A 27,923-nucleotide genomic window follows, 5' to 3' on the forward strand; every position below is an offset into this window, starting at 1 on the left:
AAATTTCTCAAAATAAAGCTGTCAAGGCAGTGTTTTACGATGGATTTTGGTTTCCTAAAGTAGAGTCTATGTAGATTTTTTTTCCTTAGGTTTTGTAGTAAAAAGTATCCAGACTCCCTGAAAATTGATGCATCCTCAAGGACTAGTAGGTTTCTATTTCTGGCATGTGCATCAAGATGAATAACTGTTCTCTAGCAATTTGTATGGACTCAGGCTAAGTAGGCCTCAACCTTTATCCCAACAGGAATTCCCAGACTAGAAAATTCTGACTTCATTTATGGTTTATAGGAAGCAACACAAAACATGACAAAAGAAAGACTTCCGTTTTCTTCACAGGCAATCACATGGGACCTGTGCACTGCTTGAATTCGCCTTTGGGTCAGTAGGTCAAATATTAAAAAGCCTTTTACTGTCCCAAAAAGTCCTCTTAAAGCTTTTAATGCTGTCCCAGTGCTGATAATTTACTATTGTTAATAGCTAGGGTCTTTTTGCAGTCCAAGTGTAGACAGTTAAATGTTACGTCTTTGAATTTTAAATGAAGAAATCTGAGTTTCCTTAGATTCCTCAGACTTAGCCTCAAGTCTAGAGAAGTTTCTCAAGAGAAACATGAGTTCCTACTGATCTACAGGTGGATGCAAAATTGGTAATAATTTAACCCTATGTGCAAATCTGTTTTGTCTTTATATTTGAAATGAAATATTAAAGGAAAACAATAAATGCATGATAATCATCAGAAGAAATGTATTCACTGGGCTATTTGCATCTTTATTAAACTGAATGAAGTTCTGAAAATATTTTCCAAGCACAGATCCTGATGCTGCCAACTAAACCAAAGAGGATTTTTCTGTAGCATTCAGTTAGAGAAGGATCAGGCCATGACAGATCAAATACTCTGTCCTTGGAAAGAACAGCTGCTGAAAATAGTGGACAGAAAGTCCTAAAGCCACTGTGGCCAAGTACAGGTTATGTGTGCACAACCACATTTGTAACTTGTGGCTCTGCTGCTCCATTATGCCATCCTATAGCCTCTGATGGTCAGACAGCAAAACCCTCACCTTTGCCATGCTGCTGCTGTTTCAGAAGCCACTTTGCCAAGGAAGGAGCATCCAACCTCTGCTCTAACACCTTCTGCAGTCTCCACAAGTTACAGAGGAGGGGCTAATGCACAGGTTGATCTAAATGCTTTTTAGCTGAAGTTTGAGGAACGCAGTTTTGTCCTCTGCAATGACACTGCACTCTGCACTGAGCAAGTGGTAGTGTATCCTGAGACAGACTGGGGAGAAAACAAATTGTTTCATCTGCCATTTGCAATCCTTTTGGTTGAATGTTACTGTCACAAGAGCATAGACATTCTGCTTTAAGCTTTGAGGTAAAGAAGTGGAACAGCCAAGTCAGCTCCAGGACTCACCATTCTTGAGAGTTGCCATCTTGACAAATATAGACTAAAAAAGTAAGATATAGAAATTCTGTAATAATTTGAACCATTTACTCTAGAGTCTGCATTTCTGTGTGCACAAATCCATCTTCTGAGTATTGGTAATCATAATTCTTGATATTTCAGCTTATGCAAAGTAGAACTGTTGAATTCTGAGAGTTATATTGCATCAATGTAACACAAGAGTTTCGTCTGGAAATGCTTGGTGTTTATGTCAGGTGTTTGGAAGTATGATTTTAATTAGAGCAAAAATAATTGTGAATTTCTTTTTCATATATTATTGCAATCAGATTTTTTTTTCCACTGAGCATTTTACATACATAAAAAATGCATTTCAATTAATTAATGTCACTGCACTGCAGATACTTTTTGAAGAACTGAAGTAAGCAGTGCTGCTAAATACTTATTATTTGCTGTATCATATTTTTCAAAATTACAAATAATAATCACGAGAATCAATCAAAATGGGATGTTTCAGTCTGTATTTCTAAGTTCTTTTTTTAAGAGCACTTTAAATTAATCTATTAATGTTATTGATTTAGTTCATATGGAAATTTAGGTCGAATTAGTTTTCTTTCCTCCTTTATTGATAATGGAAAGTTTACACTGTGGCCTGATTTCAATGTGGCCTGATTTACTTGCTGTGTCCTCTGCAAAGCAAGTAATCTCTTCCATGACCTCTTTGCTCTCTGTTGCACATCACAAACGCACCCTTTCTGTTGGACAGGATCATGTAAAACACAGTTCTGGGAGAAAGCGAACAGCAGAGTTAAATTGCAAGATTCATTGACTCTCTGCAGGGAAAAAGGACTTGACTCTTGTCTAAATATCAGTAAGAGAATCCTGCAAAATATACATCAATCAGCATGTCATTAGCTCAGTATAGCATAAAGGAAGCAAACATACTTGAGGCAATTTTGTCCAGTGGGCAATAGAAAACTGTCAGAAATTCAGCACACCATTGATGAAAAATCAAAATAAAGAGATAAGGTGTTCAACTTAGGTTGCAGCTCATCTGGCAAAAAAGCCTTTTGCTTCCAGAGGTTACAAGTGAGTTTCTGATTTCAGGCTCATAGGTAGGGGTTAGTGTAGCATTTTCAGAAATTGCTATAGACAGTTATCAGATCATCTGAGGTAATTAATGGATTCTTACTTAACAGCAATAAAAATAGCAAACCAGTCACTAAAACAGTGTGAAATAGAATATGGAGACAACTGAACATACTCAAAGTTAGAATGACACAATGATTTTTTCTGAGTTGGTCTGCCTTTTTGGCTGCACTGTGCTGTGCAAGTTGGAAGCTGGAAATTTGTTTCTAGAAAGACTAAGTAAGGAGTTTTAAAAATCTCACCTTGTAATAGCAAAAGTATGAATAAGAGGTTTTTACATCAGTCTTTGATAGTTCTGGTTACAACTCTATTCTGTGAAGGGAGGTACCGTGTATTTTATAGAATCTGAAGGCAGCAATCATAGGGACTCAAGCCCATATTTCCTACAGAAGACAAAGGGCAAATCAGATCACCATTGGCAGGTGAATTGCAGGATGGAAGGTTCTGCAGCAGCTCTGTGCTGGACTGACCAATAACAATTCAGTTCCGGCAATATTTAGCTTTAGCAAATGCTGTGCTGTCCATGAACAAACTTAATTAAAAGAAAGCTGAGTCCAGCTTACACAGCAGACACAGCTCTCTGGTAGTTTGCACAGAGATAAGAAATCCTGGGCATATATAAACTGTGAACTCTTTTAAAGTTCATGGTTTTAATTAAAACAGTACTTATAAATAATATTCCACTGTGGAGCTGATACAGGCATTTGTGACAAATAATTTCCTACAATACTTTTTGGTTTTGCTCTTCATGGGTTTGGGATTTAGAAATTTGTTTGTTTGCAATTTTTGGACAAAATTTGGTAGAGCAATTTTCAGCCTATGCCTTGCTTGAGGAGTAACAGCAAAGAGTGTTTCAGTGATGGCACAGAATTACTGGGTGCCCAAGTCGGATCTTTTCTAATTAGATGACTCCAGGAAAAGGATTTCAAATGGCATGAGTTCTTTTCTTGGGTCATTATAAAGTTCAGTAATGCTTAAATTTATTTATGTGAATAACAATAAAATATTTTTGAAAAGCATTGGGAAAATGCTTTTCTTCAGAATAGCACTCATGAGTGTTTTCTGTCTTCATGTGCAGAACCACTGTGTCTGTTCAGAAAGTGACCTTGTTAACAGACTTTTGACATGACTTAATGACAATCAAGCTTATACAGAAAATGGATGCTGCAGGTTTAGTTTTAGCTGTATTTATAATGTTTGATTGATTTGGCTTAATTACTGCTATATAGTGGTTGCATAGTTATACTGGGGCCAAATCTTCTATGACTGTGTGGTGTTTCTTTGGAAACACCACACTTAATAAATTTTGAACCTCATAGTGTAGACATCAGGTAGGGCTCAGCTCAGAAGAAAGGTAATTTATGAAACATGTAGTCAACACTAAGTCTAAAAAAGCACAGCAATTACTGTGAAGTCGATCTGTCAGTGTGTGAGATTTAACATCTCAGGATGTTAAATCTTTGTGTTTTGGAGCCTTTGGAAGACCATCAAACAACACAGAGATTCTTTTGAAAGTACCTAAGACAAAATAAGCTGCTGTGAATAACTGAGTGTCCTCTGTTCTTTAGTATTTTCCCTGTTAAACCATTCGTGTTTAGACAGTCTTGGTTGAGGAGATAGCTCATGCTTCCAACAATGCTTAATGCAAAAACATTTAAAGTGGAAAAAGGATAAAGCTGGGCTCAGTAGAGACCAGCATGGAGGAATCATGCCAATGTGTGAGGGACAGTGTGCTAGTGAGATCTGCTGTCTCAGTGGAGATAGGGGATGGACATCCATGCAGGAGCAAGAACACAGGGGTTGTTGATGTGTTGGAAACCTCAGAAGCACCTGAGAATGGTCTTGTAATAATTAGGGCTTCTTCCCTAAAAACTATGGGTGGATTGACAACCATGTTGTCATGACTACTGCCATGAAAGAAAATAAAAATTTCTCCTATAAATACATCAGCAACAAAAGGAGAGCTAAGGAAAATTTCCATACATTATTGGATGTAGAGGGAAATGGTGACGAAGAATAAACACCTTTGTCTCAATCCTTATTATTAAGACCAGCAGTTGTTCAGGTGAGCTGAAAGATGGGGATGGGATCAGAATGAAGCCCATATATTCCCAGGGGAAATGGTTAGTGTTCTGTTACACAAGTTCATGAGGCCAGATGGGATCCACCCAAGGATACTGAGGGAGCTGACAAGGATACTGAGGGAGCTGCCAACCTGGTCTCCTTCTATGACAAAGTGACAAACTTAGTGGATGAGGAAAAGACTGTGGATGCTGTTTACCTAGACTTTACTGAAGCCTTTGTCACTGTTTCCCACAGCATTCTCTGGGAGAAACTGGCTGCTTGTTTGGATGCATGTTTTCAGTCGATAAAAAATGGAAATGGTTAGTGTTCTGTTACACAAGTTCATGAGGCCAGATGGGATCCACCCAAGGATACTGAGGGAGCTGACAAAGTGCTCATCGAGACACTTTCAGTCATTTCCCAGCAGAAAGGTTTTGGTTGACTGGGAGTTAGTAAATGTGACACCCATCTATAGGGACAGGAATATCTGGGGAACAGGTCTGTCAGCCTGACCTTGGTGCCAGGGAACGTTATGGAGCAGATCAACTTGAGCACAATCATGCAGCACATCCAGGACAACCAGGGCATCAGGCACAGTCAGGATGGGTTTGTGAAAGGCAGGTCCTGCTTGCCAACCTGGTCTCCTTCTATGACAAAGTGACAAACTTAGTGGATGAGGAAAAGACTGTGGATGCTGTTTACCTAGACTTTACTGAAGCCTTTGTCACTGTTTCCCACAGCATTCTCTGGGAGAAACTGGCTGCTTGTTTGGATGCATGTTTTCAGTCGATAAAAACTGTCTGGATGGCCAGGACCAGGGCAAGGTGGTGGATGGAGTTGCATCTACTTGGCAGCTGGTCACAAGTGATGTTCTCCAGGGATCAGTGCTGGGGCCAGTGCTGTTTAATTTCTTTATCAGTGATCTGGATGAGGGGATCAAGTGCACCCTCAGTCAGTTTGCAGATGACACTAAGTTGGGCAGGAGTACTGATGTGCTGGAGAGTGAGGAGGCTCTACAGAGGGATCTGAACAGGCTGGAATGATGGGAAAAGGCCAATTGTGTGAGGTTCAACAAGATTAAGTTTCTGGTCCTGAACTTGGGTCACAACAACTCCACTGAACACTGCAGGCTTGGTGAGGAGTGGCTGGAAAGCTGAATGGTGGAAAAGGACCTGGGGATGTTGCTTGACAGACAACTAAACATGAGCCAGTGTGTGTCCAGGTGGCCAAGAAAGCCAATGGCTTCCTGGCTTGTATCAGCAGTAGTGTGGCCAGCAGGAGCAGGGCAGTGATTGTGCCCCTGCACTCAGCACTGGTGAGGCTGCACCTCAAATCCTGTATTCTGTTTTGGGCCCCTCTCTGAAAGAAAGACACTTGAGGGGCTGGAGTGGGTTCAGACAAGGGCCATGAAGCTGGTGAAGGTTCTGGAACACAAGCCCTGTGAGGATCAATTGAAGGAGCAGGGTTTATTCAGCCTGGAGAAAGGGAGGCTCAGCTGAGACCTTGTCATTCCCCATAACTGCCTGCAAGGAGGTTGTGGCCAGGTCAGTCCCCCAGGAAACAAGTGATAGGACAAGAGAAAATGTCCTTAAGTTGCACCAGAGGAGGTTCAGATTGAACATTAGGAAAAAAAAATTCACCATAAGGATTGTCAAACATTGGAACAGGTGCCCAGGGAAGTGGTGGAGTTGCCATCTCTGGAGGGATTTAAAAGACAAGTACGTCTGTCAGGCAGGGACATGGTTTAAAGACAAACTTGGCAGTGCTGTGTTAAAGGATGGACTCAGTGATCATAAAGGTCTTTTCCAACTTAAACAATTCTAAGATTCTGTAAAAGAGCTTCGGCAATGGTCTTGACAAGGAGGCCTGCATTACTTTTAGCAGTTTCCTTCAACTGTATCTGTTATATTATTAATACATCGTGCACTAATAAAATCCATGTGAAATTTAGGCTTTCTGTACAGCATTGTAAGCCTTTTGGTGTGGTCCTCAACAAGAGAGTGACACTAGCCAGGGATCAATAGTTAACTGGCCATTGATTTAGCTTTCTATGTTGTTAAAAATGTGCCCACACAAAGGAAAGCAAAAAAGCAAGGAAAAAGAGTCAAAGGGAATCCTGGCAGCTGCACTTCATTCATTTTGTTCACCTCATGTTACTACAATGATGGCTCAAAATATGTCATTGGCAAATCTGGAAGGCTGCATCGTCTGGACCATTGCTATAGCAAAGGCTTCATGAGAGTATTTTAGTTTGTTCCTTCTTTTTATTCAACAAATACGTAATGTAAAAAATCTTTGAGAGCAGGTCTAGTGTCACTTAATTCCTATCAGTGTATTTTCATTGACTGGAAAGGCACCACAAGCAGGAACACATGCAAGATCCCCATCCCCAACCCCTACACCTACTCTTCCTTCCCATCCTCGTGAGCAGGAGGAAAAGGATTTCCTGCTCTCATTTCTCTGATACCAGGAGGTGGTGGAGTTTGGGGTGACTTTCTTTTAACTTTCACATTACTAGCCCATATTCATCCTATCTAGTAGTGATTAATTAAGTTAGGAGCATCCTGCCGTGCCTGAATGAAGAGAGAACATCTCTAAATGTTCCTTGAAAACATTAGGTATTAGAGCTGAAGTTAAACACCAGGATTATAAATTCAGTACTTTACTCTTTCTGAAACCAGGCATCTTTTACACATGTGAAAAAATATGCTATATTAATATGAAAAAGCAGCAGGACTAAATGGAGTAACAATAGAAAACTGGGAGGAAAGTCTTTTCATTCTGAATTTTGGTCTCTGAATCCAACCAAATGTGCATAAGATCAGTTTTTAAATGAATGCCTGTTTCAGATGTCCTGAAAAATTCTCATGATCTGCAGTACTAAAAATGTGAATATTAAAAAATAAAACAAGAAGAATTATTGAATGTGAACCTCCTAAGGGTAAATATTACATGCTTTCTCTAAATTTCATTTAAGCTTAGTGGCTATAAAGACTTCAGTTTAGAAATAATTTAATAAACTGAAGATGAGACTGATGCTGCCATACAACTGCAGTTTTCAAAATGGTGAGCAAACACTGGAAAACATGTGAAATGCCACATAAATGTTTACATATAAATGATCTGGTTTCTTATATATGGATCCACATAAATGGCTTTTTCTATGAAAAACATGACTATTTTTATCTTAAGGGGTTACAGAAGTTCAACGTAGATCTGTAAAGGAGACAAGGAGTTCAATGCATAGGCTGAAGATCTGGGGCTGTAGCCATAAGGCAGAGATGAACTAATTTGAGGAAAAAACTGCTTAAAGAGTGTTTTGATCCTGCATCTAGAAAGACAGAACTGTGTTTCTAAAGGTGAGGTGTAATATTGACCTGTGTCAAAATGAGTATAACGAAGATTCAATTTATTAAAGACAAGAAAATAAATAAATATTGATATATTGATAATACTATTGATAAATAGTATAAATATTGATTATCTCTTTTAAAGGAGGAGTTCAGAATCTCGTATTGATCCACATGCAAAGTTAAATACCCAGAATAAGTTTGGAAAATGGAAAAAGAAATCATTTGAACTCATAATCAGTGCTTGGTTTCCTAGAGCAAGCTGCTCTAAGGAGAAATAAATTAGGTTCAATAAAAGGAATCGGTACATAAGGTTTCCAGATAAACCAAACATCCTCATTTTCCAGTCCAACTGAGATCACAGATTAGAGGAGTTTTGAGTTCCTTTTGGGAAAAAAATAACATCGCCAAAAGCTGTCTGCCCCTCCCTACACGTGTCTTTAAGGAATGCATTACTAAATGTACTGCGTAAGGAGCTTTAGCCTTAGCTCGCACAAGAAGGAATTGTTCTTTCAGCTTTTCACGTCTTGCTTCCAAAGATTATCTCAAGATGGGAGGGAAAATCCCATCTGAACGTTGTCCTTCCTTTCAAAAGTGTCTGGGAGGGCCCAGCAAAGCAAACAACAAACTTGGAGCTGTAGCACACGCCCCACTAGGGTTGGGTTTGGTTTTGGGTTTTTTATTTTTTGGTTTTTTTTGTTTGAAATGCTGTTGGTGTGGTGTACTTCAGATCCTCTGCATTATAAACTTCTTTCACTTCCTTGGCACAGACCTTGGGAGCTGAGTGACTGGCCCAGTGACTGCTTAAAGGCAGTAACAAAATTTCTGGCTGTTTCCCCAGTACAACTGCTCCTGACTGCTGAACTCCATACCTTGCAGCAGGATGTCTTATCTGCTGACCACTTGGAGTTGGTCTGAGCTAATCAAAAACATGGGCTTGACCTACTGCTGGTTTGCAGTATTCACAATTTTAAACCTTCCAATTTTAAGATTGGATTTTTTTTTTCAAATTAGAATTTTAAAAAATAAATTAATCTTCACAATTTTAAGCCTTTCTAGGTATGGTTTTGACCACTTTGAGAGTGTCTATCATACACATCCCCAGCCAGAATGGTCCAGCTGCAGCATATGCATGCAGCTAAAGCTCCTGGAGCGCAAGGGCCAGAGGAGCTGAGGTATTATGCTCATACAATGATGGTGAAACAGGCTGCAGTAGGAGCAAAGGGAGTTGCAAAAAGCCATGCATTTCTCTGGAGAGGAGCTTAAATTGACTTAATTTCTTTTTTCTTGTTGTTGTTGGCTCATTCTCTGGCACTCAGTGTACCCACACAGACTGGCACAAACCAGCTTCCCAAAATGAGCTTAGCCTAAGGTGTGAGGCTGTGCCAGGATTTCCTAGGGTTGAGACTGGCTGGATAAGTTTATCCCTGCTTCTCTGGGGCTGCAGCGCAAGTGCAAACTGTATATGGAAAATCCTTGGGCTGTCAAATGGGAGATCTTGGCTAAAATGAACATCTGTGAGGATAGCCAGGAGCAGGCTTTTGATCGTGCCTTGAGACTGCACTTGCAAGTTTGCATGTCTTGAGCATGGTTTATTTGCAGCTGGCACACACAGCAGGCTGCACAGTTGCTGCACCACTCTCTTCATGAAGCAGCCCTTGGCCTGGTGTTGTACCCATTATTTATCCGTGTTTGGCACAGGGCCTGGGAAAGGCAGAGGAACTGTCCTGCTCCACTGCTCCCTGCTCCTGTGAGCCTCCAGGACAGCAGTCAGCTGCAGTGGCTGGCCCTGATGCCCCAGGGAGGCCCTTCTCACTCATGGGGGATTAGATCCAAGAGACAGGTGTGCTTTGGGAAGACTGCATCAACAGGTGTCTCACTCCCCCATGGTGCAGGGCCAGCATGGTGTCTCTTGTGTGGTCCAGAGGAGTAAATTTCTTCACTGTAAGGGTGGTCAAGGATTGGAACAGGCTGCCCAGGGAGGTGGTAGAATCACTGTCCCTGGAAGTTTTTAAGAAACATGTAGATGTGGTGTTTAGAGACATGGTTTAGTGGTATACCTGGCAGTGTTGCGTTACTGGTTGGACTTGATCATGGAGATCTCTTCCAACCTTAGTGATTCTAGGATTCAATGAACTTGCTAGCAAAGCCCAGGCTCTGCTTGGCTGCTGGCCCCACAGCGCTGCTCCAAGTCTCCAGCTGCAGGGCATCCACGTCACGGTGCTGTTGCAGTTGTTTGTGGTGAGCATGTGGCTTTCTGCCACTCACCCTTTTGGTTCCTGCCCAGACTATTGGGGTCACAGGACAAAGATGCAGTTCTGAAATGACCTTCAGCATCAAACAAAACTTTCAGCTTTCTCATTGATGACTGGTCAGTCCGTGCATTTTGGGACTGGAGACAATAATAAATGAGATTTTAGTGGCCCAAGATGAGAAGTAGCATTTTTTTAATGTCTAGTGAAAAGTCTTAGAGAGAATTAAATGAACCATGGGGAACCTGATCCAGACACTAACATCACCATCAGTCCATCAACCCTGGGAGCTGTTCCTTCACTGAAGGCAAAAGCTGAGCTGTAAACTGTTAGGATTATGAAAGGCAAGTAGTTCATGGGGTGCTCAGACTTATGGTTCTGGTTAGGCTTATCTTGTCAACAAAGAGGCACATTTTGAACAGCATGACAGTGAAAAGCTCAGCAGTGGCACTGGGATGGGGAAGAGACGATCTCACACAGGAGCTTGGGGAATCTGGGATGGAAAGGCTTGGGCAAAATGAGAGGCGTGTGTTGGGACCTCCACATTCAACATCTGAGATTTCTGCACAGCTGAAAAAGATCACAAGGAGCCTCAGTGCCAGAGGCTGGGAGTGGGACCAAGCCTGAGAAATGGGAATTCATGAGGGTAGGTGGCAGTGGGGTCTGGCTGCACAGTGATATGGCAGCTGAGTTCCACATCACCCCTGTAAAGCCTCCTCAGCTCCTGGCTGCATTACTGTAAAAGAATTTCATCTTGTTTCAGTTGGTTGTGTGATATATGGCTTCTTTGGGGTGATATTTCTCTGTAAAGGAAAGCATTTATTTATTTCTCTAAATGCTGTATTTGTATAGTAAGGAAAAAATAATGTGAATTTTTTTATTTCTTAGAAAACACTGTTGTGTTGAGGAGGTAGCATGAGTGGCCTCATCTGTCTCTCTCTGTTTGCAGCATTTATTTATCACATTGATAAAAGATAGGCTTGGCAAATCCCTGTGAAAGAGTGACTGTGGTCTGCTAGTCTTTCATTCATCCTCAGAGTGTAGCTAACTTTCCATGGATATTGAAAACAACGACATTTAATCTCTAGCACAGTTAAAAGGCTTATGTGTTCCTGGTTCAGAAGTGAGACACATTGGCAACGGTTCTTATTTATTTTATTTGTATGACCCAGCTTGAAAACTGAGTAGTCAAAGGAGGAGTTCTCATTTTAATGTGCTGTGGGACTGAGTTGCTTCTGTGAAAGCAGAGGCTGTCGTGAAGTTACTGATGCATAACTCCACTTTTCCACATTAGTCTGGTCTTTGGCTACAGGAATTTCATCAGCATATTTTTTCCTAAATATTAGCAAGAGATGTTAGTCCTTGAGCATTGATTGGTGGATTAATCAAAGCCCTTAACCAATCAATAGGTAGAGGTTTGCATAATAATGGAATTATTTCTGAAGAACTGAGCCAATTGGAATTGCAAAACTTTCTGCTTTGATTTGCTTTTGAATGCCTCTGCTTTACCTGCCTCTATTGCTCACCTTTTCAAAGTACTCTAGTAACAATGAAGATGCTTCCAAATTCCTACATCTTTCATTTTTTTGTGTAGTTTTTGTGTGTGGAGGGTGGATAAGGGGGGAAGTACCAATAAAACTTACATAGTTTGCATACAGAAAAGGTGAAAAATGTAAAGAAAAAAAAAAAAAAGAAGAGACAGAGAAAGAGAATTATTTGCATTCTTGTCTCCTTGCTTTTCCCAAAGCTAAAAGTATGATCTGAAGCTCACACTCCTTTTCTTTTCTTGTCTTCCTTCCCTCCAAGACTGTTTGCATGATTTTCTTTCCATTGTCGGTGCTGTAGCAGTACTAACCCCTCACTAGCATCTTTTGGTTACTAGAGAGGAACTAGCTTTTGGATGTGTATAAATTTAAATTGATGCAAGAGGAAGGAAGATGACTGCAGGGAAAGATAACTGGAAAGGGAAATAAGGTTTTTCTATATTTGAGGTTTACAACTTCAGTTGAATTTGCAGTAAGTTCAGTGTTCACGTGTATGGTGCCCCTCTCCTTTCTTCTGCCCCTCACTTAAAGACATGGTAATAACTGGGTATGTTTTTATGGACAGCAGCTTGAAAACTGCCTGCTTTGATTTTTTATTTCTCTTTTGTAAATCGGTGAAGAATCCATCATGCACAGTAATGTGTTTTGTGGGGTAGTGAGTCTGGAAATGCAAAGCTAGAATGCAGTGGTCATTAGCCAGTACATCCAAAGACAAGCATCCATACCCCTCAGATCAGAATTCACATTAAACAGTCCAGCAGTATTACATATCTCCTGATTTTGGACCTTTTGGGGTCTCCATTTGCAGGTTTTTTGTCTCATCCAAAAGGGTTAAAATTTCCCCAGAGTCTGAGGTAAGAGAAGCTAAAAAAACTTTCTTTAGCTTCTGATTCTGCTATTTAGCTACCTTAGATTTGCCTTAGTCATTCTAGTCCCTGTAAAGATGGTGTCTGTGAATCACAGCTTGAAGCAATTTCTCTTTCCAATATTGAGGCCTTGAATGTAAAAGGCAGTGATGGAGAAGATATCTTGGTTCTGTCCTGTCTTCATACATCTTCTTGAAACAGAATGCATGATTGTGTTTGACAAGGCACATCTTCACTGATTTTAATGGAGTGAAATTTGAAACTAGTTTTGTTAAACCAGGGCAGATGGCTGCAGGACTGCATGTAATTTCATAACCGTGCAAGGTTGCAGTGCTGCTGCAAGGTTATTAACCAAATTTTAGGACAACTCAGCAAAAAAAAAGGTATTGCTGTTGTCAACTCAATGTTGAACAGGCACAAATTAATTCTGCCTATTAAAATGTGTAATACAAAGAATTAAAAATTCTGTCTCAGAGAACTTTCTTAGAGAAGGTGTTGTCTGGATTACTGTACAATATAATGATTGCATCTTATATTTTTGGTTATTTAACAATAGCTGAAATTATGTAGCAATGCCTGATCCCAGTCAGGCTTGTACTGGCAGGTGATCAGATATTATATAATGCTTGTATCAATAAAAATGGACAGAGCCATGAAAATTCCAAGTGCATAACTAAATTGATTTGATACAATCAAGACCTGGTTGTCTGTAGACAAGGGGTTTTTTACTGCTTCAATACACTTATTTTACATATGGCATCTGTATCTCTTTCATGTTTCTATGCTGGAGTTTAGCAAGCAAGAATAGGAGTTGGAGCAGTTACCAAAATGGAAAGTTTAGCCTAAAGAGCTGAAATAGAACAAGAAAGCTGCTTTCAAATCTGTATTTTCAATTATTCATGCTACAGGCTTTGTTTTATAAGATGTTTTCATTTAGTCTCAAAATAAACATGTGAGCTATCTTGCCCAGGACCATAGGTTGGACTGCAGAACTCCCCACTCCTGCCCCTGGCCCAGCTAGATCTTGTTACTTATTATTAAGGAAGATATTTTTGATGGGGAAAGAATAGGAGAAGATACTATGAAAAGTATTCTGTGTTTTCAACCAACCTTTTTCATGATGAACAGGCTGAAGGGGAAGTGTTCAGGCTGGAAAGCACATCTGCTTAAAATATATGTTGAATTTTTGTTCTTTATTTATGTTAACATTAGCATATTTGGAGAAATCACGTTTTCTTCACAATCTCTTTGCTAAATTAGGACACAAATCCAAGAACACTTGTTCATGAGAGAAATTTTCTATAAATGAGTAGTGTCACTGAGTTCAATAAGAGAAATCACGCGCAGAATTAAGCACATGCATGAGAGTTTGCAGAAATTTGGCAAATATGTTGCCATCATGAAAAGATTACCCAGATTTTCTCCTACTGCAGCTATGAATTCTTGGCTTGGTCCCATTTTGAGTAGCCCTTCTTGTACAACCATAAGATAGTCTACTGTGTTAAGCTTAACTGAGGATATTTCTCTTATTTTATTGCAGCAACAAGAGCAAGATCCCACAAATCTCTACATCTCAAATTTACCTGTGTCCATGGATGAGCAGGAACTGGAGAATATGCTGAAACCCTTTGGACATGTCATTTCCACCAGAATATTAAGAGATGCAAATGGAGTCAGCAGAGGAGTCGGCTTTGCCAGGTGAAACCTTTGCTCTTACTTTTCATGTGCATTTTTTGGCCTTTAGCCCTTTGCAATTGCTGTCTGTTCTGTAGCTCTGAAGTCTCACAGCTGTGGAAGATGCAGAGTGGCACCTTTACCAAGTTGTATCCATTTTTTCCATCAGGAAATGCCAGTGTGGAAGGATGTTCATTTCATTGCTCTAAAAGCCAGTTCATTCTGTGTAGGTATATGTAAATAAAAATGGCTGGGAATATTGTTACCTGAGCTATCCATTCAGGATCAAGCTCAGGTAATAATAAATGTCCTACAACAAAAAGCACACACTTGGTAAAGAAACCAAGGCCTGTGCTTAGGAGGTCCTGGGAATGAACTTATTTCAGTCTTTCAGTACCTGAAGGGGTCCTGTAAGAAATCTGGAGAGACACTGGATAGTGTTTAAGGTCCCTTCCAACCCAAACCATTCTATGAAACTGTTTAAATATTTGACAAAGATTTTGCAACAGGAGAAAGTAAACTTAGCAGCTGGAAGAGGAAAGGGTAGGAACTGTGACTGAAGAAGCATGTCTTCCTTGAAAGCTGCGGCTTCCTTGAATTGCAGCTATGAAAAGAGCTTAAGAAGAAATATTTGCATAGAACAAGCCCTGATGGAGTAGTCAGACATTTTTGACAGAATGGGCAACATATTATTACCATGTATTTTATTGTTAGTACAGATAGACAGGACTCCATGTTTACTCTCAGGGAATATTTACATAGATTCCTTTCAGCTTGAAACATTCTCAAATCAAATAGTTTTCTTTTCAAAAGCCAAGAAATAGAGTGCTATATATAGAAAGGTATTGAAAAAACAAATAAGAAGAGAAATTTGCAATTCTGCTGCAAATCGGTCTTCTGCTTCAAAAGAAAAGGGAAAAAAAAGTCCCAGATCATTGTTTCTGCAGAATATTCATAACACTGCTTTGTAGGGGAGGCAAAATAACTTCTTCATCTGGCAAATTTCTCTGAAATCCATCATATCTTGGTATATTATAGCACTTCTGTTAGTGCCATAATGCCACTGAGTGAAATGAGGTACTGTGTGATAAAATATTAGCTTTCAAGAAAAGTGACATTGTTGTGTTCCCCCAGCCCTTGATGTAAAAGGACATTGTGCACAAAAAATGTTTAGATAATATTGTCTGAATTCAATGAGAAAAGAGAAAACATTTATGCTGAAAGATGGCACACTGCATTCTTGCAGATTATAACATGATTTTTTCTAGCTTACTAAATATAAATTAGTTTAAGTCGGGGATAAACTTGCATTTTTTGAAAATTGACTTACTTTGTGGAAATGTATTTAATTATGGAACATATTTCAGAGACTCTTTAACGATCTAACTTGTAGGTTGTGTAATTCACATGTCAACAACAGCGGGGTAAAATCTTCACTCCATCAAAGTATACAACACATCTCCCACTAGTTTGAGTGAGGCTGAAGTTAATCCAGGAATTTAGATCCATAGTGGAATGCTGACTCCTGTCTTTGCAGAATTATCAATATAATATTTATTACATAATCAGTTGACTTTCTTTTTGTAAAGAAGTGCTATCTGGTATCTTTTTCCTGTATGTCAAACCAAGCAGGTTGTTAATTTGTTTAGCTTTGCTTGTAGTCATGAAGGCTTCATTCTAGTGTACCTATGGCGTGGGCACATGTTGAGTGGGTACTAAGGCAGTATAGGTAAGAGGTAGTAGCTGGATTTCCAGTCCAAATAAGATTCTAGATGTTCAAATCAGCACCCCAGGTGAAGATCCTGGCTATTCTACTTAGGACCTTTTATCAAAGCACACCTTGCCTGCCTGAGGAATGTACCATGGTGCTTAGCATAGCTCTAAATAGAGCCATAGAAGCATCAGAGAAAAAGTTATATTTGCATATGCTGAAATGATGCAGCATCTAGCAATTTTGAAATGTGATGTTTCTAAGTTATTAATTACATTTTATGATGATTAATAGTCACTTTCTGAGTCTACCCAATCATGGAAATAGTCAATCTCAAAATAAGTATATTCATTCAAAAAGAAATCAGAAGTAAAGACTGAAGGTAGGCAGCTATTGTCAGATTTTTCTTCTAAATGGGTATGATTAGCAGTTTTATAATACTGCAGGTGGCTACTCAATCATTTATAACCTGGAGAACTTCAAATGTTCTTGAATCAAAATTGTCTTAGTTATGTCTGGTGACATTAACAGCCTCCCTTAGAGTATGTGCATACTAGCTCTGAGTCAAAGTCAAGCCATGAAACAATTTCCTCTCTTTTGCATCCTTCAAAAGCAACTGAACAGATTTTCCTGAATCTTTCCAGAGCATTTCACTGCAGCCTGAGCCAACTATGCCTGGGTACACCCCAGGGGAGATTTTGGGGAGGAGAGTTATGAGCAAGGGGCCAGAGAGGGGAAACTTTAGACTTAACTGTGGCTTCATAAAAGCCAATCCATGCTATAAAATCTACACATCTGCCTCTGCCTCACCAGTGGCCCATGCTTTTACTTCCAGGCCATATTACCTGCCTTCAGACTCTCCTTGGGAGCTGGCATTCCACAGGGCTTGCACTGCCATGGCCTTTGGCAGGGGTGTTTCTGTTGACACCTGCAAGCAGAAGCTGAGACCAAACACAGCCTATTCTAGAGCAGAGAGAAAAACAAGGAATAGGAGGGGGCAGAAATGCTTTCCAGAAGGAGGATATTGGAAAAAAGGAGGTGCTTCTTTGGATGTGAAGCTTTGAGTTCAGTCTGTTGTAAGATTGCCTATTAAAAGAGGAAATGACACTGTGATGTCATTGCACAGAATTTCATCATAATGCTGAAATTTGTAGGTGTTTCTCTTAAATACCTGTTGCTGGGAGTTATCTAGTAATTTCAGCAGCTGATCTTTCATTTTAAAAGTGTAAATGTATTCTTCAGAGCTTAGAACGTGGTCCTTCATCCTTTAAAAAAATCAGCAAGATGAAAGAGAACAAAACAATACAAAACAAAACAAAAAAAAAAGGAAAGAAATCCACAGAAACTGGATTTAAAGACTTAATTCAAGATATAATTTTAAAGTTGATATCTTATGAGTTTGGCAAACAGTAGTGTTGTTTATGGTATGAGTAAAAAGCAGATCAGAGGTAGTAAGAAGGTCTTTGAGGGAGGCTGGAATTACTGGATAGGGGAAGGTATTGAGAGCATAGAGGGAAATATTTATCTTCATCCTGAAGAAGTGTTGCCACTTATAAAGAGGTAACTGTATGTGCAGGAAGACCTGCATTTCCACAGGCCCACAGAGGATGAATTCCAGATGTTAAGGTGCGAGAAGATATAGGCATGACAAAACCAAAGCGAAGGCAAAGCTGTGGTGCAGTTTTGCTAGGAGGAATATTTAGTGAGAGATTTCTGAGGATCACTGATGTTGCTTCTTTGGAGACAGAAGTATCAGCAGCACCAGGAGATAAAAAACATTCAGGCAGTTTAGGGGTGCATTTGTGAAGAGGAAAAGTGCTTTTTTCCTTATTCAAGAGTTTAATTGAAGGTGGTTGAAAAGTTGCTATAATTTAGCTTGAATAAATCCATCATCTGGGATGGTAGTACAGGCTTAGATATTATAAGGATCATTCCTACTTTCAGTCAGAAGAATGATCTGTCACATCCTGCATCTTACCCAGGAAATTGCTTTATAATTTAATATCTCAGGTGAAAGTAGAAATCCAAAACATGCTCCAAAGTCTTTGTGTGATATCTATAAAATTTTCCAAAGCCTGTGGTGATACACTTCCGTTGAAAGGCCTCCCTGGAAAAGCCTCAGAGCAACACTGCAGTGTGGTTGGGAGGTTTGTGTGGGGATGTATCTCTGAGACCCTCACATTTCCATCTGCTGTTGAAACCTGGAAAAATTTTGCTGGAGTTTCTGCATCCCCAAGAAAATTGACAGGCATGAAGCTGCACTTTCAGGAAGAAGCAAACTCTGGAGAAGGACAGATAGATCAGGATGCCTAGACAAATATCAATGGGGCTCCATAAGATGAAAATGAATATGCAGCTCTGAAAGGAGATGAGGGAGGAAACTGGAAAGTTGGGAGCCATCAGGTAATTTGGCTGAACAATTTGCATAATCCAAGCCTGAGGTACTGTGAGCTTAATTGATGAACTCTTTGGGCTTTGGAATAGGGAACAAGGAGATATTGGTATATACCTTGGGAAGGGACTTAACTGGTACCACTGAACCAATGAAATAAAAATTGCTTTTTATAACCCCACAGTAAAATACCATTCAAGTATTATTTAAGTATCTTCCCTAAAGAGATAGTAGTATTAATAATACCATACACAGGTTTGTCACACTCAGCTGAACAGCAGAACAAGCATTTTATAGGTCCTTTTAAATGATAAATTGCAAAGAAAGAGTTAGAAACCAGTAACTTTTTTATTTTGTTTGCTGTCTTGTATCTTAAAACGACCTTGCAAGATTCCTCCCACAAGCGACATTTTACAACGAAGTCATAAGCTTCTGAAAACAGAAATTTATGATGGAAATGCTGACAGTCAGACAGTCAAGTATTGCACTGCTGGCGGGAACCAGTGTAATGCTTAACCTGAGACTGTGAAGACAGTAGCATAAATCAGCCTGGGTCTGGGTGGAAATGACTGTGTGCTCGTACTATTCTTTTCCAGTCACACAAGGAAATCTGTACAACACAAATTGTCATAAAAGAATGTTATGATGCTGTTCCCAGCAAATGGCCAAAGTCAAGAGATTCTCAATTAGCTCTCACCTCAGAGCAAAGGTGCACATCAGGGAGATGCTTCCATCCCTTTGTGACCTAGCTAGGGGTCTGTAGTGAGGCATTTAAACACACTCCTGTTGGGAGTTTGGGCTTCATCCTCATCTATTCCTTACCATATTCTTCTGGAAAAGCTTCTAATGAGTTGCTTTTCTTGTCTTTATCTATCTTTTTTACCAAACTTATCTCCCGCTTGTCCCCATTTTGCATGTCTTTAAATTTAGTCTTTGGAAACAATATTCAACTCAGCAACTAAAAGGGAGTAACAAAAACTAGGAAACAAGATTTTGAGCCATCACAGGATCATTATTCTATTTATAGAAGCTCTGCATGGATTTCAGTAGAAATGGTTATGCTCCAGTTTCCACTGAAGTAAAACAAGAGAGATGAGCCTTTAATTTCTATAGTTGTTGTTTTTTTATTATTTCCTTAAAGGAAGCTGTGCTTCAGATGTTTTTAGGGTAATGTAGGTGTAATGAAGCTATTTTTCCTGACCCAAAGAAGTTTCTCTATGGAGAGCAATGTAAATACAGATACTGTAGTGCCGAGATACTCGGGCAGCTCACCTTGGTATAATGGGTGATGCTGCAAGGTATAGAAGGAACCACATCTCGAGAGGAAAAGCATGGTTTCTGTAGATTTTTTATATTTATCTGAGAAAGTAAACAACCTCCTGTTATTCAAGCAGACAGCTGAAGAATATACAGGCAAGACATGTTGGGAAAAGATATAATTTGTGAGCCATGAGGAGAACTTGTCAAAATAAATGTCTTCTTGTGCTGTGAGTGGCAAAGGGAATAGCTTTTTTCCAACATAAAATGGATTCAAACCAAAAAGCACAAACATCTTGAAGCAATCTCTTACTGACTGAAAAGCTGGGGAGATAAGATACCTAAATTTGTTACAGGGAAGGAGGAAAACAGGTTGCAGCCATGTCAGGGTCCTAGAATGCCTGGAATTAAATTAACAAAATAAATTTAAAAACTAGTGAATGTGTTTCCATGGAAGGATGAAAAACATAGGAAACCTCATGCTAATCAAAACAGTCTTGTTTAGAGATACTCTTTAGAGTATTTGAGACCTGAAGATCATTTTGCCTCAAATCTTTTATATGCTAGGCAGTTGAAATACTACCCATCACCTAATATTGAGATAATGCTAATTTCTTACTAAAATAAGACGTTCAGTAATTATTTTAAGACATCAACCATTAAAAAAAGACCACCAATTTTCTATCTAATGTTTGCTAGTGGATCATCCTCCTTGCAGTTAAATGTTTCCGCCTAATTTCTCTTTTGAATTTATCTGGGTTTTGTCACAACTTTTTCAGGAAGAGTAAAGTCCTTACTCCCTACTTTATTCTCCCCACAAAGGTACTTATGCAGTGCTGTCAGTCTGCCCCTCTAGTCATCTTCTTGATATGCTAAAGAAATTTAGTTCTCTGGTGTGTATTCTAACTATGGTCTCCATTCTTTGGGCTCCCCTCACTGTATTACCTACCTGCTTCCATCTTTGCAAAATGCCTTAAATAGCAAGGAAACGTTGTTTTCAAAGATTTATTATTCCCACTCTTCTAAATGTAAACAATATTATTGTGTTGATCATAGCATAAATGTGGTAGTAACAATTTAATCTTTAAATATTTAATCTGGATATTAAAAACAAAATAGTCCTGATTCTCATTTATATTATTATTATTAAGCAAAGTGACTATAGGATATATGTAAACCAAACCCACACTTTTCCACTAAGTGGTAATTACATGGTACTGAATATTTCTCAGGTGATGATTATGTAATTACTATGGTATTCCTTATATAAAAATTTTATTAAGTTGTTTCTTGACACTGCATCAATCTTATTAATAAGCATGTATAAGAGCTTTAGGTAGGGGGTTAAAATAATTTTTATTTTCTCTCCTTCTCTCCTCTTCTCTTCTCTTCTCTTCTCTTCTCTTCTCTTCTCTTCTCTTCTCTTCTCTTCTCTTCTCTTCTCTTCTCTTCTCTTCTCTTCTCTCTTCTGTTTTGTTCATGTTAAATGTTCCCTATTACTTCCAACAACACATAATGACTACTTTGGGGCTATTGTGGTCTGTAGAGAGATATGTAATATAAATTCTATATTACAAAACAAATTATATTATTATTATGTTTATAATATAATAATATTATTTTAATGATATAAAGTAAATCTTTAATAGCACAATCTGAACATCAAATTATTTGGTTCTGATGTTTGTTTAAGCATCCATTGTTTAAGTTTGTTTGGATGTTTTTCCTTTTACTTTTCATATTGAAGTATCATCAGTTTACAAAATATAGCTAGGAAAAAATCATAAAAACATTCTTCCGATTTTTAAAAATTTATTTCTTTTCAAATTGGACAGAATATAGACAGTCTCATTACTTGTTTTGTATTTGGGAACCCTACAACTTAGTTTCCAGAACTGGGAGATATATAGACCAGGCAAAAATAAATCATCATGGTTTTATTAGTTGCTTTGGGTTTATATCATTATCTGTACCTTTTAAAAATTATAAAAGCCTATGGCTTTGATAATTAGGTTTTTTTCTGCAGTGCATTTGCTGGTTCAAAATAATATTCAAGTGCATTATGGTTATCTCCAAATTGCATTTAAAGATTAATTGTTATTTTAGATTCTCTTAGGATCAACACCAAAAATATACAATTGAAAGGAATTTGAAAGTTATGCTTCACAAATTACCTAATCAGACCTATCTAATAATTATCTAATAATTTCTGTTATTATGTGAAGCTGGTTTCCTTCCCTTTCTAGCAAGTCTTGATTATCTATATCTTTCAGTAGAAAGTTTTGAAGCATCTAGGATCTTTATATTTTATCCAGAATCTGATATTTTGTCATATTTTTGTTCTATCAGTTATGAAATGAATGCCAATATTAAAAATATATTAAATTAAAAAATGCATTTAAGTGTGTTCTTCTCCCAAGTTACCTGTGCTCAGCTGATATTCTTTTACAGAAAACCTTTTAACATGTAACAATTCCATAAGTGATATTTTTATTAAATTCCAGTCTCAAGCAACATTTTGAAACATTGCTAGCTCATATAAGAAGAATAATTCAAAGCACATTCTACAATAGAGGAATGCTGCAGCTTTCTGAGGGAAAAGTAGGAGGAATTTATTAATGTGGACCTAAAGAAAGTGTATTTTTGGGACCTCTGCCCAGATACAGCATTATGGATAAAGCAAAAAGAGGAGTTATGTGTGAATCTGTGTGTGTGGATAGGTTTAACTCGTGTAGGTGAGTTAATAGGTGTCTATAGGCGTTGACACCTAAGTGGTTGGTATCGGTCAGAATTTTGACTAAGCTAAATCCAGGGTCTTGTAAAGACAAGAATCAGAGAATTTTCCTAATATATCTGGTTGCTCTGTACCCCTCATTTTTCCCAGTCAGTCAATGAGCTAATCATCCTGCAGAACTCAATTTGAATGGTTTATTTCTAAGCAAAGGGGTGTTGTGGACAATTACAATTCATGTTTTGGTGGCCGTGGGGTGGACGCCTTCCTGATTAGTGAGTGGCTGCCTGGTCAGCCTCTGCCCGGCCAGGCAGAAAGGCCACCTCCACAGGCAGAAGTTGCAGAAAGCACACGAGGGCTCAGGTGGGGTGGGCAAAGGATGGATGCAGTTGTTACTCAGCAACACATCTGAGGGGAGCATGTATGGAGGGCTTTGTCTATTGTGCTGCCTTTTCAGGCTGAGTCGATAATGCCAGTGTCGGTTTCAAGCGAAGCGTGTGCCAGATTACAGATAGCCAGCAATGGCATTTGAGAGCCGTTAATTGTGAAACTTGAGAGGAAAATGTGCACATTCTTTTTTCAGAGTGCTATTCGAATTATGGGCTTTTTATCCCAGAACACTGTGGGTTTCACTTTTATTCTCTTCCCACATAAAACGCATGAAGTGCACTGAGTCTCTTTCATTTGGCAGCTTATATATTGTATTCTTTGCAGGGATTGCTTTGGCTTGTTAAAATGTACCCCATGTATTAAAATGAAATTGTCACTGCTGTGTGGTGCAACATAACATGGTTTGACACCAAGTGCCTGCAGCTACAGAAAACAGACTTTTATTGCATTTATTCTTTCAGAGACAAGAGTCTCTAAAGGCTCAGCGCAGACATTCGCTTAGTTAAATCTGAATGAAGCCAAAGCGAACAATCTAAGGCACTGTCTTTGTGCTTGTAGAAATAGCCCAGCCCACATGATACACAGTGATACAACCTGGAAGGGGAAAGTTTTAATTTCATCTGAAACAATTGGACAATAGATTTACTTCCTCAAAGAATTAAATGGGAAAGCAGGATTTTTAGGTTTTTTGTTTGTTTGTTTGTTTTGGGTTTTGTTTTTTTTTTTCTGGTGTGGCATGTTTGTTTTTTTTTTTTGTGGTTGTGGACTCTGGCAAAATTGTATCCTGGGAGACAAACTGCTGCTGTATGTGAACCACTCTTTCCCCAAATTGTGTGACAGGAAGAGTAGTGGATAAATTCATTTTAAAACGATCTAGACTGGTGAGAAGTAAGCAATATATAGGTCAGCAGAGTTATTTTGTGGAGAATACCTGGAGGTACATACTGGTGTATTGAAGGAGCATTGAACATGGTTTTTAAACACAACTTTTCTAGGAAATTACTAGCTTTCCATTTCTCTCTTTCCTCCTTTCAAAGTTTCTAAATCCCCTCTGTAGCAAAGTTAACTCTTTTTCTGGACTTGTATACAGTTAATTTAGAAGATCTGAAGCAATAATGAGTTTCCAGATGTGGTATAACCCGGTTTGAGATTTGACTAGTAACTTTGTATTCTTAACAATTGTTCAAAAATACATTTACTAATTCACTGTTAATGCTTTAATGTCTCAATGCTGAAAGTTATCCTGAACCCATAAAAGATGAGCAGTAAGGCATTTCCTCTGCTGGTGTTACACATAAATTACTGTCTTCAGCCAGAACTCAGCTTTATGTTTTAATAGTCATAGATGCATTATCTTTGGTTTTACTATAAAGCCTGTCTTTGCAGGTTGTTTTCTTAACATTGTAATCCTTAATAATTGTTGTTTAATCCTCCGTGTTCTTCTCCAAATCCTGCAATTCATTTCTTTAAGCCATTTGAAGTTATTTTGGGTGCAAAAGGAGTCTAGAAACGTGCCCATTGCTTTTCCAAGCAGCATGTGAGAGCATAAGGGATGTCCTTGTTCAGGGTGATGCCCTGGAGCCAGAAGGGGACTGTTCATTGACAGGTCTGTGGCTCAAACACAGCTGGGAGTGCAGCTGCAGGCAGGGAGGGTGGCAGGTCCTCCCCAGGAGCCACACTCTGTCCTAATGGGCTCAACCAGTTTCTCTGCAAAAATCAGCAACAACAGCTTTGAAGGTTTCTCTCAGCATCTGTGCTTGTCCTTTTTTTTCTCCTTCTGCTTTTTGTTTTTTTGCTGACTGAGTGCTCCCATAACAGTCTAGTAACACAAATTGCCTCTAAACATATCCCACTCTCTTCTCTTTTCCAGAATGGAGTCTACAGAAAAATGTGAAGTAGTAATTCAACATTTTAATGGCAAATATCTGAAAACCCCACCCGGTCTGCCAGGTAAGTCTAGCCGTCATTGAAATTTAAAATTCACTGAAGAGTTTAGAATACAGAAATGCTGGAATTTGTCTTGAGAGTGGCTTAAGTTACTGCCCCTGCTAAGAGGGCATATAACTTCCCTGGCTGAATCCTATCTTTTATGACCCATAGCAACTTTTTCTTACCCTGGTTTGTATGTTTTAAGCATTTGTGCCTGACAGCAGCGAATTTAAGAACAGATAAAATTCATGTTGTCTTACTTTGGTTTTTCCTTTTGAATGTTGTTTTCTTGGGGGTTTTTTTGGGGTTTGTTTGTTGGTTTGGTTTGTTGTTTTTTTTTTTCCCTAGTTAGTATAGAGGCCAACTAACTAAATGCCAATGTTTTTTTCTAACAAACTAGGAATGCAACTTATATAAAAGCTTGATTATTGATTCATTATCGATTATAGCTTTATTATCGATTATTAAATATCCAGGATTTCAGGTTGTAGCAGCTTTATATTCATCACAGTTACTACTTAGTATTGCTAGCTACTCTTACCTGCATTAACAGCAGTAGCTGTTAATACTGAGGATATTTCAAATATTAAGTTATTTTTTCTTGCCATAACTAAATGAAGTCCTGACACTTTCTCACAATACCCTTAGAACACATTCACTGGTGTGTCCATGCCACATTGAAAGTCAAGTTCCCACTATTATTTTGCTTTTCAAATCTTTAGCTGTCATCCATGCATTCATCAGCTGTGCAAAGTTTAGTGATCAGTTGCTTGATACTAGCTGCTTGATAAGACCTCTCCAAGGCCACACATTTGCAAGGATTTCTCCTGAAAGGTTGCATTAAATGAGCAGGAAATGCTTGCAAGAATTGTGTCCTAAGTTTTTATCTCCCCTTTTATTTTTTCCCCTAGCTTCCTTTAAACTATTTCCTTTTTTAGTTACTTTCATTAAATTTCTTCTTATTCATTGCCTGGTTCTTTATGAAGAAGATGTACTAAATACTCTAATTAAAGAAAGCCATCTGCACAGCTACAGTGTAATTGAGTGCTGCAATATAAATTTTAGTCAGATCACCTTCATGAAAGAAGATAAAGCTTTTCATACAAGCTGCAAGACTCCATATTAAGACTGCTTTTTCAAAAGTAGTCACTATTTTTCTCAGCACAAGCTAGTGAATTACACCACCAACTTTGTCAAGTACAGCAAACTTGGGCTGCGTAGAACAGTGGGCTGAGCAGCAGAGAACTTTAACCTTTGCCTTGCCTTTCTGTATGCACACTTTGAGTCCCTGCAGTAATCTGTTTAATATCATAGCAACACCCAATGGAAAGAGTGTGAATAGCAAGGAGTCAGTAAGGCTGGCTCTGTCAGTATAAGTCATGGTCACGTTCCCAGTTGTCTCAGAGAGGTCACATCATTAAATTCAATATTAAAGTAGAATATTCTTACAGAACCTTCTTGAGACAGAAAGCTACATGGTAAAGAATGAAAGCTATAAATTGAAAATAATTTTTTTCTTCTTTTTTTAAATTTTTAAATAATCAGAAAAGTACAGGGTATTCAATATGAACAATGTCGTGCATTGAAACAGGGTCTTGATGAGATAGCATGGTTATTTACTTCTTGTTACCTTGTTTCAAGAGATACTCTTAAATTGGATTTTAATGGCTATAACTTTTGATGCTTTCTTAAAGGATTTGAATCGGTTCTTAGTTTCTTGAGGAAGAAAAGATGTCCATGTGAAAAGATTGTCTGCTCTGTTTCTCTCATTATTATTGTTGTCAGATGGCATTTGTTGCCAATGTTGCAAGGATTATTTGGGAAGGGACTATATTAAGGGTTTTAATTTACCTGAGTGCTGTTCAGATGCAGATATAGCATAATGCAGCTTGGGAAAAAGTCACTGAACCATTAACTGAACTCACTCAACTATAAACGAGGTGTCTGTAAGATCCAATTTTGTCCTCAAGTTTTGGGAGGCAGATTTTATATCTCCAAACAGGTAGTTAGAACTTGTCACAGGGTATTCGGTCCACGTAAAAGAGGCTGTTTGTGCCTTGTTATTAGAGTAGGTCACTCTTTAAATCCATAATTAAAAGATTTGTTGTATTCATTCCTCTTCTTCTTGAGAAGCCAAGGCATAAACATGATCACCTTAGCAGTGGGGTTGATTCAAAGGATCATTTACATTTTATCCAGTGGAAAAAATTACTCACTTATAGTATCTTTTGTTGTAGATTCCTGTTAAGTTTGTACTCAGTTTCTACATCTGTGCTATGAACCTGTATTTGAGCCTCTCAGCAACGAGAGAAGTGTCTTGCATGAAGCAGGAAGGAAAATCAAATCTCTTAATGTACTTAGAAAATCACAATTATAGTCTGAAAAGGATCCTCCCAGCATCTCAGTAATTGGCATGGAAGGAGAATCATCTCTAGTTTATTGCTGTGACCTCAATTAAAAAACAAAGAACCAGAGAACATTAGAGGAAATATGCAACACTATCTGTTACTAACTCTGCTGCTCAAAGGCCTGATCTTATGAGAGTGAAAATTGATCAATCCTTTTAGGGTTAAATTACATTGATTTTGGATGTTTGAATGGATTTCTTTCAGATGTAGCCGTGAACTGAAAGAGTTTTTTTCATTAATGTCCACATCTCTCATCCAAGCTCTAATGTTCTGGTTCAGGTTTACCAGCTAATAGAAGGTAGCATGAGGCCCATGAAGCAAGAAATCAACCTGTTGGCTGTTGGCCATGTGCTACTGGCCTGAGGCAGTGGCATTATGGATCAGACAAATCATTTTGGCAACTCTCCTCCATCCCTGCTGTCTTCCTCTGCTGGGTTGCCTGAGATGTGATCCTGGTGATGTGTCACCATGCATTCTGTGGGGCATATATTTGTGAGATCAGCATGTTTAGAGGATAAAATGTGCTGCAGGGCCAGTTTTGCCTCGTTACCCAGTCATGATGGAAGATCTGGAGTAAGTAGCTTTCACATGATGTTGAACGGCCCATTAGAAAGACTGGGCATCATAGATCTGACTTTCATGCCAGAATAAAGTTGTACCTTACCTGACTTAGTTATACCTTCCCAAAGAGTTATCTGAAGCATTTATTTTGAATAGAGAACTCTTTTTCAACTCATTTTTTTCTTGACAAATGAGATGTAAATGCAGTTGCATTTTTTAAATTTGGTTTTGTTGTTGTCAGGCTTGGGG

The 27,923-nt window shown here is 38.7% G+C and overlaps 1 protein-coding gene across 10 annotated transcripts in view; it reads left to right on the forward strand.

Annotated features, from left to right (window-relative positions):
- Nucleotides 1-27,923, forward strand: part of RBMS3 (RNA binding motif single stranded interacting protein 3) — a 704,594-nt gene that overhangs the window by 536,971 nt on the left and 139,700 nt on the right. For all 10 annotated transcript variants that reach the window (XM_064415155.1, XM_064415140.1, XM_064415145.1 and 7 more), the window contains 2 exons: nucleotides 14,162-14,319; nucleotides 24,647-24,726. In XM_064415155.1, the coding sequence (XP_064271225.1) occupies nucleotides 14,162-14,319; nucleotides 24,647-24,726 (238 nt within the window). The remainder of the gene's footprint in view (nucleotides 1-14,161; nucleotides 14,320-24,646; nucleotides 24,727-27,923) is intronic.

Source organism: Passer domesticus, chromosome 1 (genome assembly GCF_036417665.1).
Source record: "Passer domesticus isolate bPasDom1 chromosome 1, bPasDom1.hap1, whole genome shotgun sequence".
Lineage (NCBI taxonomy): Eukaryota > Metazoa > Chordata > Aves > Passeriformes > Passeridae > Passer > Passer domesticus.